Raw genomic sequence first — 15,920 nt, forward strand, 5'->3', positions numbered from 1 at the left:
CATATTCTGAACTCACTGGATGATAGATAGCCTTTCTCCTTCCCAGTCAGTTATCTGCTATCCATTTGCCAGCTAAGAGTAATAAAGAAATAAAAGACAGCGGGACTTGGTAGCACAGTGGATAGGCCTGTGATGGAAAAAACAGTGGTTAAGTAAAACAGTTTATCAAAAGTGTAGACATATATTTCAGACTATAAATAAGAATTGGACAAGATTATTTTCAAAGATGCCTTAAGTAATTTCTTATAAGTTCTTCTTTGCTTTTAGAAAATGAATGAGTACTTTTCTTTTATTTTATAATTGTTTCTTTGTTTTTCCTTTGCAGTACTGAAGAGCCCAGGGCCTTGTGTCGACAAGGTCAGGGCTCTACCACATCCCTAGCTCTTTTTTTTTTTTTTGGTACCAGGAATCAAACTCAGGACCCTACACTTAACAGGCAGGTGATTATTCCTCTGAGCTATATCCTCAGCCCCATCCCTAGCTCTTATAACAATTTTAAAAATGTTGAGGCTGAGTCTCGTTAAATTGTTAAATTGCCTAGACTGGGCATGAACTTGAGGTTTTTCTGCCTCAATCTCCCATCTCAACTTTTTTTTTAAAAAAGTTTTTATTTTGAGACATCTTACTTGCCAAGTCTGGCTTGAAATTTCTCATGCTCCGGCCTTCGCTTCCAAGTAGCTGGAATTATAGTCACTTACTGTCACATTTGGTTTTCCTGTTGGTTTTGAAGGAAACCAGATCAAATGAGTTAAAACTTTTAGAGTTTTTTTATATTTAGAGTAATTTTAGTATTTCCAAGATTATGACTGCATACCTTACTTCTATGGGACCTAATTATGAATTTTAATGATTTCAGCTTTTGAAAAAAGCTCCAGAAAGAAAGCACATTGAATGAAATGGTTTTTAGTTGATTATTAGGAATTTGCCAAGATAGTCTCAATAAATTGAAGCTATATTCTGCCACTGGTATGTACTGTAGTTTACTCCTTTTACAAAGGATAGCTCTGTATGTTATGACTTAGCAATTCTGGTTGAATTTCTGATTTTGGAGTGATTTTGCTAAAGTGCATTTCTGTTTTATATTTATAAAACAGTTTTATTGGAGTGATTTTGCTAAAGTGCATTTCTGTTTTATATTTATAAAAATTATAAATATCTTCTATTTTTTATTTAAGATCCTTTAAAGAAAGATTTTTATTTAATTATGACCCTCAGTTAACGGATTTTTAGGAAAAATATTTTATTGTTGCCTATGCAGGTGTTCAAAGCTGAAACAGGAGAGAAACTTCTAGAAGTCAAGGCTCATGAGGATGAAGTACTTTGCTGTGCGTTCTCCACAGATGACAGATTTATAGCAACCTGCTCAGTGGATAAAAAAGTGAAGGTAGGAAAGTATTTTCTTCTTGAGTTGTAATCACTGCAGAATTCACTTTCTTTTTCTGTATCAGAGGGACCATAGTAGGGTTAAAGGACCTATGCTTTTGTGCATCTGCTAACTTGATGCATTGTAAGTTAATGCTGTGTAAAGGTTCTTTGTTTTTAAGCACCAGCAGAAATGTTTAGGTTGATCAGCCTGAGGTATTTACCAGGCAGTGGGGGGAAAGTAATTAAAAATTAATGAACCTGCCTACTGTTAGTAGACAGATTTGTGGGTTAAATATCATCAGACATCTTTGAGTGCATTGTTATTGGAAGAAATGCTCTACAAAACAGATAATGGTTGTAAAATAATATAATTTATGAAATGTAACCCAACTATTTTTTAACCTTTATGAACTGGTTTATATATTCAGTGTGAAACCAGATGGATGAACAAACTAATAGGTTACTAGCCTAAAAAGTAAACAGCAAAAGTAAAGAAGGTAATTTTTATCTTTGTTATTCTTTCTGTATGTTAAATTTAGCTTTTAGCTGAGGCATTTATGGAATTAAAGAAAAACCAATGTGGAATTTAAGAAAAACTAACAATTTAGGACTTGTTTAGTCACTGATAACTGAGGGCAAGACCTCACGTGAGGCTTTTTTCAAAGGGCTTGTGGAATACTGAATCTGGCGAAGCAGAATGGGCAAGAAAGTTGACTTAGGGAGATTTCTTGGAATTGTCACACTCACAGAGGAACAGGAAATGTCCACATTAAAACTGAGATGTGGCAAAAACTACTGAGTAACTCAGTGGCTTTATAGCCAACAGGTACTTTACTCCATAGCTTCTACTGAATCCAACTTAGAATCAGCTGCACTGGACAGTTCTGAGGTGAAGAGCACATGCAGTATGAGTGTCTGTTTTCTCAGAACTCAAAGTGCAAAATAAGATACAGAAATATTCATTAAAGAGCTTAAAAACTAGATAAACAGTAAGTGCTCGGGTAAGATATAGGGAGATAGCCAGGCAGGGAGCACGAGCACCTCTGAAGAATAAAAGTCCTAATGCTGAAGATGCATTAGGTAATTTATTGCTTTTGTTCGTTGTTATATGGAACAGACAGCTTAATTGTTTTACAGACTACAATGACAGTTACTTTTTACTGTGACTGGCCTTATACTACACACTTCCTTATATTGTTTATTTTCACTGAACAAGCCTTATTACCATTACTATTATTACTGTTATCGGTATGTGGATTGAGCCCAGGCCTCCTGTGTGCTAGACAAGTGTTGCTACACTCCCAGGCCTTTGTATTTCCTTACATGGCATCTACACTTACCACTGCTGTCTCTTTGATGGGTGGAATTGGGTAGGACAGGCATTCGTGTCCAGTTTGCAGCAGAGGGAACTGGGATGCAGGTCTGGCAGGGGCTTGATGGGGACGTACAAGTCCTAAGTGGTAGAAGCTTGTCTTGTATGTGGTCCTTCATGCTGCTCCTGCTGTTCCCTGCCGCTGTCATCCAGATGACCATAGGGAATCTTTCCTTTTCAGAGGATTCCCTTTGTACTATAGACAGAATTGTGTAGATTTACAAATAGTGTTTAACAAACACTCAGGGAAAATATTATTGTACCCTAGAGAGAGAGGGACATTCATTTGCATCATTCCTGAAATAATGCGATTTTGTCTTCTTTCTTCTCTTCAGATTTGGAATTCTGTGACTGGGAAACTTGTACATATCTATGATGAACACACAGAGCAAGTCAATTGCTGCTGTTTCACCAACAGCAGTCAAAATCTTCTCTTAGCCACTGCATCAAATGACTGTTTGCTCAAAGTAAGTGTGAATATTGAGAATTATGGAGACACAAAGACACATCAGAAGATCTCCTTTGATTTTCTCATGTATTATTAGGACTTTTTTTAAACTTCCGTATTAACTTAAGTACCCCTTCTCCCTAGAAGAAAGGTGGTATTAGCTCCCATAACTGAAAAGTCTGGAAGGGACAAGAATCCGGATTCAGGCACTGCCTTTGCTATTCTATATCTTTTCTGTTTCCAAATGAATTTTAGGAATGTTTTCTCTAGATCTGTGAGATATATTAATGGTAGTTTGATTGGGATTGTATTAAAATCAGTATAACAGTTTTGGAATATGGCCATTTTCACATGTTCTTCCTATCCAAGAGCAAGGGAATAGTCTTCTAATAATAACACTTTAATAATAATTTTCAATTAATCTTTTAGAGCATTAATTACTTTTAGCCTACTTTGTAGTCTTAAGGTTTTTAAACTCTTAGAAATGACCATATTTATAACTTAGTGTTTCAAAAATGAAGGCAGGTTATATTGCATATTACTTCTAACTTTTTGTAGTTGAGTAAATTACTCAGTTAAAATAAACTAAACTACTCAGTTAAAATAATTAGTAATTAGTTTAGTTATTTAGGGATCAGAGTAGAAGCTTCTGTGAACCTTCAAGTCCCTCTGTAGATTTAGATGTTATCTAAAGGCAGCCCTAAAAATCCTACGTTTATCTTTGTATTTGACACCTTTGTGTCACTGTGAATTGTTCGTTGTTCTTCAGCCAAAAGATCTTAATTGGAAAGGGAGGAAGGGGTTGATATGATTTCTGATTTTTCTTTATTTAGTATGTTTTTTTAAATGTATCCTTTTTATCTTTCTCAAATAGCTGTGGGACTTGAATCAAAACTATTGTCGAAATACCCTGATTAACCACCTGAACTCAGTTACTCACTGCAGATTTTCCCCAGATGATGAACTTTTGGCTAGTTGCTCAGCTGATGGAACATTAAAGGTAAGTTTTTGTACATTATTAAAATGGGCTGTAATGTTAGGAAAGTCTTACGATTTGGTTATGGAAATCAGTTTCTGTTTGTTAGTTGTTTTTGTCACTGTGACAGAGTACTTGAAAGAAACAACTTATAAGGAGAAAAGGTTTATTTTGGCTCACAGTTTCAGAGATTATAGTTGCTTGCCCCTGTCACCTTTGTGCCTGTAGTATAGCTGGGGTTGTGTGGTAGAGCGAATTTGCTCATCTGGTGGTGGTGAGGAAACAGAGGCACAGGAAGGGGCCAGGATCTCAATACAACCCCCTCCAAGGCACCTGCTCAGGGACCTTCCTTCCTTCCACTAGGCCCTGCCTCAGGGACCTTCCACCATTTCCTGATGGTGCCACAGGTGAGGGACCAAGCTTTAAGAGATTGCCGTTGGAGATATTCAGGATCCAAACTATAGTGCTGTATTTTTCTACAGAAAAAGCTCCTTTTTCAACTTTCAGTATTGTAATCAGTGTAACTATAATTGCTTGTCCTAATGATTGGTTGTGATTGGTTTACATCTAATGTTTAAATTCATATAATTCGAATTCTTAAGTTTTAAGCATGTATTCTGCAAGTATTTTAAGATCTGTAAGGTAAGGTTTGTAAAAGGCCGTTTTTACTTACAGATTTATTTTGCCTTTTATTTGATTGTTTTTCCATTTTTGAAAAGCCATATGGAGAAATAACACAAGACTTATAGGGGCTGGGGATATTGCTCAGTGACACAGTACCTGCGTGGCAAATGCAAGATCATGAGTTTGATCCCTGATACCAAGAACAAAAGCAAGACTTATGGAACAAAGCTTATATGGTATCTTGACATTTATGTTCCAAAGAAAACTAATTCTTATCTTTAAATCCCCACTTGGCTTCTGAAATAAAATCTAAATTTTACTTTCTTATTTCTGCCTCTGTTGCCCTTCTTGTCCCTTCTCTTTGCTACCCAAGAACTTTATGCAAGCATATTTTGGGAGAGTATTCTCTTATAATGTCTATGTGGTTCTGAATAGTTTTGACGATGTCAGTCTGTTAATCTATTGATACAAACTGGTTAGTTTATCTTTGTTTTCCATGTATAAATAGGTGTGCTGTTCAGTCATTTTTGTGTGTTCTTTGATAAGATTGACCATAGGTTAATGATCTTCAGTGACCCTGTCATCTTTCTATTGAGTCTTTGCTGAGGTTCATAGTATAGAACTGTACCCGAAACACAAACTCAGTAACTGTGACATATACAATACTTCTAGAGAAATACTTGAATTCTCCTGGGTACTATCTTGTTTGTTAGAATCTCTGTAGATGGACATTTGTTAATATTTCTAGGTGACTCCTTAGCAAAATAAACCCTCTTGATGCTACTCTGTTAGGCTTTCATCCTCTTTATTGACTGAGGATAATTCATTTTTTTATATAAATTACTCCAGGGCACCTAGAAATCCTTTCAGGGTAGAATTCTACTTTGTAGACTTAAGCTAGCTAATAGTGAATTTGGGGAGCATTGTTAGGTAGAATATTCAGGCGAATGAATTTTAGTGTCTGCAATTTGGTATCTATAAATATCAAATGTCTGTCTTTTTCTTTAGGATGACCCATGTATTTAGGATGCATCTTGGTTACTTTTACCTGACATGCAGAGCTAAAGAGGAAGGTTTTAATTGGCTCAAAGTTTGTAGGGTTTTATTCTATAGTTGGTTGACTCCAAGGCGGGGTAGCATGACAGAAGGGGATCCAGGAGGAGAAGCAGTTCATGGCAGGCAGAAGGCAACAAAACAGTGAAATAGCAAGCAGCAAGAGATCAGCAGTGACCTTTTTTCGGTCTCTTATATTCTTCCATCCAGGCTACCCTTAATCCTGTCCGTAACTGTGCCAAACCAATCAGTGAGCTAATTAAATAATCACACATCCTTGATTCTAGCATCCTACTCCAGATCTAGCCACCTCTGAAAAGCCCCACTGATGACTGCGTGAGGCTTTGGGGAGTCATCTAGACATAAACCGTAACAGGAGGTTTTTTAGAATAGCCGTGGATGACTTAAGGCAGCCACCTTCTGGAAGATTCTTTTGGTCCCGTCAGCCTTTATTTCCTGGTTTTTAGCTGCGTGAATGACTTCAGAAGAAGGCATTTTACGTGTCAAGGCAAGCTCTTTCCATCTAATCTCCACTGACAATTCCGCAGCCTCCAACTGTGCCCAACCTGCATCTCCTTTGTTTCTTTTTTTGGCTCTGCTTTTGAATGAAGAGAATTATTTGGGGCCATATTTAAAATATATAATATACTGAGTGTACATAAGTGACAAAATTTCTTTATAACATACCAAAAAGAGGGCAAAGAAGGCGGGACACAGGTCGGACATCATTCATTGTTAATTAGTTGTTGAACATTCAGCAAGGTTTTTAAATCAAGCCGTTTATCTGTTCCACAAATCTAAGCTGTGTCGCCTCTTTGCTGCTGAGTTAGAGTGTGTTCATTCCTAGCCATTTTGCTGTTTCCCATTGTACGGCCTATTCTAGTCCTTTCTTGCACTTGCCCTTTTTTTCTGTGATAACCTTACTTCATAGCAATTCAAAGGGTTAAAATTACCTACCCAAAAGCTCAACATCTGTACCCCCCAAAAGAGAGCTTCCCATTAAAAAAACTCCCATTGTTTTCCTCATCCCAGTGTCCAAAAATTCCTCTGCTACCCCTCCCCTCCATGGTACCTTGCTTCAGTCACTATTTATCTCTTATGTTGCTTATTTGATTTTTCTTTTTTTGGATACTTTCCCATAGTCTGTAAATGTTCTTGGGCTTTCCTGAAGCCCGTACTATGAAAATGTGAAAACCTTTGCTTCTCCCTTGGATTGTCTTTTAAAATAGTCATTGTCTTTCCCTTTTTGACTAAACAAAGCCATCTGTGTTTTCTGTTATTGTAACAAATACTTGCTTTTGGGTCTGGGGCAAGGCAGCACATTGTGGCAGGGGTACAGGGCAGAGCAGAGGCCAGGAGCAAAGGAGAGAGGAGGAGACCAGGGTTTCACATCTCCTTTGGGCACGTTATCTTCCCTCCCTCTCCACAACCTTCAATTAACCCACAGCTGGGGGACCAAACCTGTGACCAATGGGCCTTCAGAGACATTCCAGAGCCCAGTGGAGGATCATCTATATTTCCCTTCATTTCCTGAGCACCTGCTCGTTGCTTAACCCGTTTTTAGCCTCCTCCCATCTTCCTTGTATTCCTTTGCAGAATGTAAAGTCCAGTCTTATCCTTCATCTGCATTTTTTTTATCATCAAGTCTAATGTACTCTGGATTAGTGTACCAGCTGGTATTTTTCTTCAGTTCTATTCTTTTTGTCATAATGTATTACCAGCATTTAAACTTAAATCATTCTTTTTAAAACTCCTTATTTGAATAAAACATCAGCAGTGTCATCCTTCTCCGCTCACCTCCTAACCGCTTCTTTAGTTCTCTTCCCTGCCCATTACATTCTGCTGTTCCTGTAGCATCTGACAGTGGCTACCACGTTGCTGACCTCTTTTCCGTCCCTCTTTCTGGTCTCATGGCTGCAGCGCTCTTACCTTCTGTGAGTGACTTTCCGCTGTTTCGTCTCCAGCTTCATCTCCCCTGGGTGCCCTGCTCTGCATTCCTAACAGCTTGTTAGTTGTTGTCACTTTAATGTTCCACTGTGCCTCAGAGTTATTGTGCTCTAAATTCAACTGATTATTTTCTTCCCAAATGTGGTGGTGTTTTGTGGCTCCATTATGTTTCATGATTAGTTTTTTTTTTTTTTTTTTTTGGTACTGAGGATAGAACTCACGACTTCATGCTTGCCAGGCGGACGGTTATGCCACTAAGTTAAATCCTCAGCCCTGTTGGGTAATTTCAATTACAACAGTGTTCATGATTTATTAATAAAAGTCATTGTAGCTAGTTAATTCAACCACATAGTATGTATTTTTTTTCTCTTGAATTTAAACTTTCTTTCATCTCCTTCTCTTGTTCATTTGCCTTCCTTTCTGGGGGATTTCGTTAGCTTTATTTGAGGTTTATTTCCTTCTTCTTCTTTTTTTTTTTTTTTTTTTTTTGGTGAGACAAGGTCTTTCTTGTTGTCCAGGCTGGTCTTGAACTCAGTATGTAACCCAGGACAGCCTCAATCTATTGAGTTTTTAACTTCTGCTATCATATAGTACTCATTCTTACGATGTTTCTTTTTGTATTATATATATTTTTAAATTAGGTTTTATTGGTGCATTTTAGATACGCATCATGATCACATTCATCATAGAGAATTTGTACCTGATAAAAATTTTTCTCCTCCTGCTCCCTCCCCCTCTACCCTTGTTCTCCTTCCCATTTGTAAATCTTTCTGTGTTTTCTTTTTTTTCTCTAGTATCTTTCTCCTGTTCTTCTTTCATGAATGTAGTTTTTAAAATCTTTTTGCAAGTATTAGTTTTTTTAAAAGTCTTCACATTGATGTCTTGTTGCAGTTTTCTGTTTGTTGCTTTTGTTATAGAGTAGAGATCTATCCTAGCTGTAGGATCTCTGCTCTCTGCTTATGTTTAAGATTGTGGTGCTAAGGAGTTTATAGGACTATCTGGCCTTCATGTTTAGGTGGTGAGCTCCTGAAGTTAGAGTCTTTATGTCTTGCTTTAATGTAGTTGAGTGTTCAGAGAAAAATTTTCTGTCTCTTCCTACTTGAAGGGATGCATTTCACTGGTAAATTCTGAAAAGGCATGTAGAGATCTCAACATTTGAAATAGCAGCTTTCTCTTAATACCCATTTCCAGTATTCCAGCTCTGCTTTCACTGTGTCAAGTGTGGAATAGCCCTGTATTCTTAGGACAGAGTCAGGAGGGGATCTCATGGGTCATTAGCGTCCTCTCGATTTAGCTCTGCCTTTCCCAGGAGGTGCCAGCGCGGCACTTGCTGAACCCTTTAGATTTATGGCATGAACTGCGCTGCTTGGTTTTCCCTACTGCTGGCTCAGGATTCAGTTTTAGAGTTCTTATTACTTTTCTTTTTGCTTTGTAGCCTTTATAATTTTATTGCTGTAATCTTTTCTACCATTCTTCTTTGTCTTGTGAGTGACACCTAGAGAAAAAAATTCCCTTACAGTTATTTTACCTGAGTTTTAGAAGGGCATGGGGGTGAGTATATGTGTGCTTTCTGTGCCTTTAACCTGAAGCTTATTTTCTTGCAGTACTCACTAAATAGCCTAGGCTGTCCTCAACCCCATGACAGTCCTCCTGCCTCAGCCTCTCAAGTGTACCTCCACGCCTGGCAAATGTGGCATTCTTGTTGGGCTGTCTTTTCCTCTCAAGAGACATAGCTGACATTTCTTATGTTAGAGTCACTTAGGTGTTTGTCTTGCCTCTCCTGCTGGCCTGTAAACTTCTTGAGGGTAGTCTAAGCATGAAGTGATTAACATAGTGTTTCATAAATGTGTTAACAATGTGAACCCTAGCGGATTCTATTCCAGTCAAGCCAAGCCTTCTTCAGATTCAGGGAAAGTGTTTGAAAGTCCCCGTTTGTCAGGGACCTGTGAGCACCACCAGCAGCAGGGGACAGACAGTGCCACACCCTCTGGGAGACCGCCTGAGTTTGGTGGTGGCTTTCCCACAGTGCCATTAAGCCAGTGTCACCAGCTAGTTTGCACAGACACAGTGACATACACCAAGCAGAGGTCCTGCAAAATGATGTTAGATAACAGCATTTCAAGGTCAAAGTCTTCTAAACATTTTACCATCTGAGGGAAGAGAACAGTAAAATTATATTCTGCCCTAACTGGTTGTATAATTCTCTAGGCTTTTTGTAGGACATCATGGTGATAAACGTGGGGTTTTGGGGGGGGGAGTGGGCTTAGATGATAAATTGTTTCAAAATGTGAGTCTTTTAAGATTGTCATTTAATGCACAGAGGCTCAAGGTACATGGGGACCCTGGACACAGAGCAGGAAAATGAAATGCTGGGCATAATTTATCCGGTCCCTGGTTGTGTGGGATTTCATCCCTGTGTGGGTGGGAGCTAAAGCCACGCTCATGAGCAGATGTAGTAGCTTAGGCAGGTGTAATGAAATCAGATCATGTCATTTTCCTCTCTCTTTCCTATATCCAGGCAGTTGCTTTGTTTTTCTTGTTAATAGGGAAACAGAGTGTGACTTCTCATGTATTCTGGTTCATGTGAAGCTTCTGGCAGTTGTGTTTTTTTCTCTTTGGTGTTAGGAAAGGCTGTTTCAGTCCCTGCTGTCTCTTTTGCTTTATTCAGTTCACCCACAGTTGTTGCAAAGGGGAAGGTTTTAGTTATGGTTACAGTTCTTAGTATATGTAATATTTCTGAAAATTCAAGAAATATCTAAAGATATGTCTGGTCAGAAAAATCAGGTTTTATCTGGGAGCTGTGCTTTGAAAATTGAGTTAAAGCCTTAAAAGCAGTTTTTTTTTCATTCTTTCGGTCGAAGGGATGATTCTGAGCTGCACCTGCAGCCCTTTATTTTGAGACAGGATCTTGCTAAATTATCCATGCTGCGTTGAAACTTGCAGTCCTCCTACCTCAGTCCCCCAGAGTGCTGGAGTCATGGGTGTGAGCTGAGAAGCGGCTCGTTGGCCACCCCTTGGTCTGCATGTGGCAGGAACGCTGCTCGAGGTCTAGGAGTGGAGATGTTATCTTGTGATTGATGTGCTGTTACATTCCCTTCCTTTTTTGCGCGGGCAGGTTAAGGAATTGACTCAGGACCTTGCGTTTGCTAGGCAGGCGCTTATGCTGCTCAGCTATATCCCCGGCCCCAAGATGTGTGTTTTGTAGCCTTTGAGTTTCGTACTGTTCAGGTTACTCTCTCTAGTGAGGTTTAAGGTTGAACCAGGGGCCAGTGTGTTTCCTGCCCTCATCTGGCCCCACCATGTGCACAGGGCACCCGGCTTCCTCATCTCTGGGGTCTGCTTTCGGGGGCTTCGGCCTCTGGATGCTTTGGCTGTGCGCCCCGTTTCCTGCCTGGCGCAGCAGAGGGCAGCAGGCGCCCTGACTGTCAGCTCCCAATCTTTAGTCTTCTCCGTACCTCGCGAGGCTCGGTTCAGTTTTCATTTAGTTTTATAATCTCCATTTGAGGCAGTGCCTCTCATTTTTTCTTTTTAAGAAGATGATTAATGAAAAACGAAATACTTAATTTAAAAGCTTTATAGGAAGTTATCCATGGGTAAATATAATCTATTAGGTACTGTGAAAAGCTTACATGACCTTTAATTCAGGTGATTCTAGAGGTGGGAGTAAAACAAGTTTTTTGTTTATTTTTATTTTTTAAAATTTGAAGCTCTGGGATGTGAGATCAGCCAACGAGAGTAAAAGCATTAATGTGAAGCAGTTCTTCCTAAATCCCGAGGAGCCTCACGAGGATTTGGAGGTAATAGTGAAGTGCTGCTCGTGGTCTGCTGATGGTGCTAGAGTAATGGCGGCAGCAAAGAATAAAATCTTTGTAAGTATGAACGTTTTAAAACCAAGTTTAGATCCATTTAAAGAAAATGAAAAACGGTTAATTTTTGCATCTTACCCTGTTTCCCAGTATAAGTAAAGTCTAGCTGTGTGACTTGGGGCGGGCTTTCCTGCCCCGCCTAGCCTGGGGAGCCTCGCAGCGGGGCACGGTGGCCCGGGGAGGAAGGGGCTCCCAGGTCTCCCGGGTCTCCTAGGCGCCCAGGTTCCCGGGTGAGAGCCCCGCAGTGTGAGTTGCATGTGTGAGACCTCGAGTAGCCCTGCGTGGTGGAATAATGTATGACACTGGGTCCAGGGTGCCTCCTGTTTACTTAAGACATGAAATACTTTCTGCGTCACTGTTCTGCTTAAGCCTATTTTGAATACACTGATTTAAGTTATTTTCGAAGTACTTTTATGCCTACGTTTTTATGATTTGGCAACCCTAATAAAATAAATATTCAACAACAACTGAACAATATTGTAAGATTCTTATAAAGGAAATGAAGTTTACAAATAGTAAATGACAAGAAAATGTCTTTTTCATTTTTCAAATGTAATGATAGCTTATATTTGTGGTATTCAGAATATTTACACATACAATTTCTTACTCTGGTACAAGGGATTGAACTTAGGATCTTCACTTTGAGCTATATCCCTAGACTTTTTAATCTTAATTAGTCAATTAGTTAATTAATTTTTTGAGACAGGGTCTCTCCATGTAGTTCAGGCCAGCCTTGAATTCACTGTAGCCCAGTCTGACTTTGAACTCACAGTGACCCTCCTGCCTCAGCCTCTTGAGTGCTAGTATTACAGGGGTAAGCCACATGCCTGCCTTATTTTTTATTTTGAGAGAAGGTCTTGAGTTGCTGAGCTACCCAAACTGGGCTTGATTTTGTGATCTTCCTGCCTGAGCTTTCCAGAGTGCCATATAATTTCTTTGCTTTGCTTTTTTCTTTTCATTTCATTTCATTTTTTTTTTTCTTTTCTTTTCTTGAGACAGGGTGTTACCAGGTACTGCAGGCTGGCCCTAAATTTGTAGCAATCCTCCTGCCTTAGCCTCCCGGGTGCTGGGATTGGCATGTATCAGCATGTCCAGCTTAACATCTTTTGATATACATATCCAAGAGACACAGTAAAGTGCCACTGTGCTATGATAATAATGAGGGAACCGAAGTTCAGAGAAGCCACCATGAATAAGATAACTAGTTACTTACTGATACTCTTTTCTAATAGTAATTTTCAAAGTCTCAAATAGTAGATTGCCTATTTATTTATTTATTGTCATTGTGTGATTGTTGAAATAGGGTCTCTCTATGTAGTTCAGACAGGTCCTGAATTCAGCAAACTCAGGCTGACTTTGAACTTGCAGCAGTCCTCCTGCCTCAGCCTCTCAAGTGTTGGAATTACAGGCGTGAACCAGGCCTAGCTGCAACTAATAGATTATTTTAAAGAGCAAAATTGAAATTTACAGTATAGTTATTTAAGGACTTTCGTATATGATAGCTGTTGCTCTCATAGCTGTGACCCTAGGACCTTGCTCCTTTGTGTATTTATAGCCCTCTAGCAGGAAACCAAGAGGATATTTCCTTTTGTCTTAAGTTTGTTAGTCTGTAAGGACTGAAAGAAACTACTGCATCTTCAGGATTTAAAAAGTTGATTTTTGTTGTAGTAAAATATATACATAATGTTTCAGACACCTGTAGATGAGCTCTCTCTTTGCCATGCTGAAACCAGACTACCCTAAGATCACCTTAATCCCCGCTGCTCCTGGGGTCTCCTCCCTCCCCTTTCCCTCTCCTGTGACTTGGTCCACTGCTGTTGCAAGGGCTTTTCTTGTGTGCTGTTCTGGGATTGTGACATTTTTCTATTCCATGTTTGCCAAGTTTCTTCTGTCACTGTCAGTCACTCATTCTGAAAAAGGACCTGCCCAGGGAAGCATTTAAAGGTGATGTCCTGCCCTTTGCTTTTGGCCTCTGCTGCTGCGCTGTTAGCCTCTGTGCTTGCTCCAGGGCTGCACATTGTAGACGCTCACCAAACCTCCTTCGGCTCCCACTGGGATGGGAGGGAGCTTTGGTTTTGTTCCTGAGGACGCCACCTTCACCTTAAGTGATTAACCTGAATCAATAGTCTCAATGTGTTAGATAAAAACCACTTTATCATTTAGCAAAAACTTTGGGAAAATATAGTCAGCATTTAAAAGTCTTTCAAAATTAAAGTGAAAAAAGTTGAGTTACTCAAAACTAGTTTTTTGGTTCAAAAATGGGAAATAATCATATTGGAGAAATTTGTTAAGCACTGGAGAGAATTAGAAATGATTGAGCTAATTTCATTTTAGCAGCCTCTGCTGTGTATTAGTTTGATCATCTTCATTTATGAGTGTGCATTTTCTCATTTGAATAAATAAGCATTAGGGAGAAGTACTGTATGTTAATTTGGCTAATCCATTCATTTATTCACAAAGGTTTTATTTCTTTATTTAGGCCAGCTTGGGAGATCATCTGTGGGGAATTTTCCTTTAAAGAGAATATGGTTCAAGATGAGCAGTATTCTATAAGTATATGTATATGCCTGAGTCTTATTTATGACTGTCAATAATTATACCAGTTACTAGTAATTAGTTTTTTCAGGACTTACCGTTTGAATTTGAAACAGGAGGAGAAATGAAAAAAATAAATTGGGAGCCAGTTTTGGTCTAGCGTATCTTTTTAAATATTTTACCTTCATAGTTATCTCATTATTTATGTTGACAGCTTTTTGACATTCACACCAGTGGCCTAGTGGCAGAAATTCACACCGGCCACCACAGTACCATCCAGTACTGCGACTTCTCCCCCCATAACCAGTTGGCAGTGGTGGCTTTGTCCCAGTTCTGTGTGGAGGTAAGTAGCTGAATTTATCCAGGAAAGTTTGGGTTTCCTGAGATCCAAGGGTTACAGAGAATGGGCTGCTTTCACCATTAGCTTTGGGGGATGTTTGCTGAGTTTTATTTTCTTCATAGCCTAATAACCTACAGTTTTGGGGTATTTAACTCTGTAGAGTTAGCTTTACTATTTTAACTGTGACTGAAGACGATTTGACAGTGTGACAGGGAATGGCAGTGTCACTCACCAAGCATTTATTGTATGTTGAGCGTGTGCTATAGTCTGAGGAAATAGTGAAAGGGCCGCTGGTTTCCCAGGCTGAACTTTGGCATTTCTTAAGCAGTAGAGGAATGGACTTAAAAGAGTGATGAGGGTTCCATTTAGAGTCTCAGATTATTTACTGAGTAGGATGAGATGGAAAATACCATCTGTTTGGAATTGGTTAAGATAAGGATCATCATTGCTGAACCCTAATGAATAAAAGAATTATAAATTATAAAGGAAATTATATAGTTATAAATTACTTGTTTAAATTTATGAATTTTATATTTGGAATCTTTACCTGGAAGAATTCTGCTCGGTGAGTTGCTATATTTAATACTCACTCAGTTGTATTTTTCCTTTAGAGGAAGAGTAGTTTTCCAAGATTTCAAGTTTGAGACCCCTTGAGATCTCAGTTTTAAAAAGAAAGGTGTGGGTCTTTATCTGCGAAGTAGGGAAATTGACCTGGGTCATAGGCTGCTCTGGAAGGAAACATTGAGTATTGCAAATACTTTATAGTGTTCCGTGCTGCTTTCAGTAGTTTGAGTGAGTTGCCAGTCTTGTTCCTTCCCGTTAAGGCATTAGGGGAGAGTTGCTAAGCGGAAGCCCCCAGCCTGGAGGTAGTAGATAAGATGAGAAGAGTGGGGAGCTCTGTGAGTGCCTCCTGATTCTTAAGTACTTGTCAGTTTACCTAGTGCTGAAGTGTTCCTCTGCTGAGAACTGCCCACAGAGAGTTAACGAGCTCCAGTTCTGTATGGAATGGTGGGGGAAGTGGGGAGTGTTCCCTCGGGCTGGACTGGCATATTCACATCTGCTCAGAGTCCCGGGGCCTTACCGAAATGTAGACCTCAAATAGATGGGGCTAGAATGTTCCCTCTTTGGATTTTGTAAAGATTTTTAGAAGGATGGAAGAGCAACCCCTTTTTTAGCCTTTCCTGTTTTTCCGAAGATCCTTGCCTTCTCTTTGAATCCTTAGAAAGCTCCCTAGGAAAGTGACTTCCTTTTTGAAATGTAGGAGTGTCTCACCGGAGCCTCCTGAAATGATGAGGGTGAGGTATGGAGGAGCAAGGAGGGAGAGAGAAGGCTTTTCAAGGGAGAGCTCCTCTTGCGGAATCATTTTCATTTCTGTTCTCTAGCTGTATACGTCA

General features: G+C 39.4%; 1 protein-coding gene across 4 annotated transcripts in view; it reads left to right on the plus strand.

Annotated features, from left to right (window-relative positions):
• Positions 1-15,920, plus strand: part of Apaf1 (apoptotic peptidase activating factor 1) — a 71,636-nt gene that overhangs the window by 32,342 nt on the left and 23,374 nt on the right. For all 4 annotated transcript variants that reach the window (XM_013159364.3, XM_063255416.1, XM_013159365.3 and 1 more), the window contains exons 14-18: positions 1,259-1,384; positions 3,073-3,204; positions 4,060-4,185; positions 11,493-11,654; positions 14,401-14,529. In XM_013159364.3, the coding sequence (XP_013014818.1) occupies positions 1,259-1,384; positions 3,073-3,204; positions 4,060-4,185; positions 11,493-11,654; positions 14,401-14,529 (675 nt within the window). The remainder of the gene's footprint in view (positions 1-1,258; positions 1,385-3,072; positions 3,205-4,059; positions 4,186-11,492; positions 11,655-14,400; positions 14,530-15,920) is intronic.

The sequence above is a fragment of the Cavia porcellus genome, unplaced genomic scaffold (assembly GCF_034190915.1).
Source record: "Cavia porcellus strain 051 isolate PalLab524CR breed Dunkin Hartley unplaced genomic scaffold, mCavPor4.1 scaffold_8, whole genome shotgun sequence".
Taxonomy (NCBI): domain Eukaryota; kingdom Metazoa; phylum Chordata; class Mammalia; order Rodentia; family Caviidae; genus Cavia; species Cavia porcellus.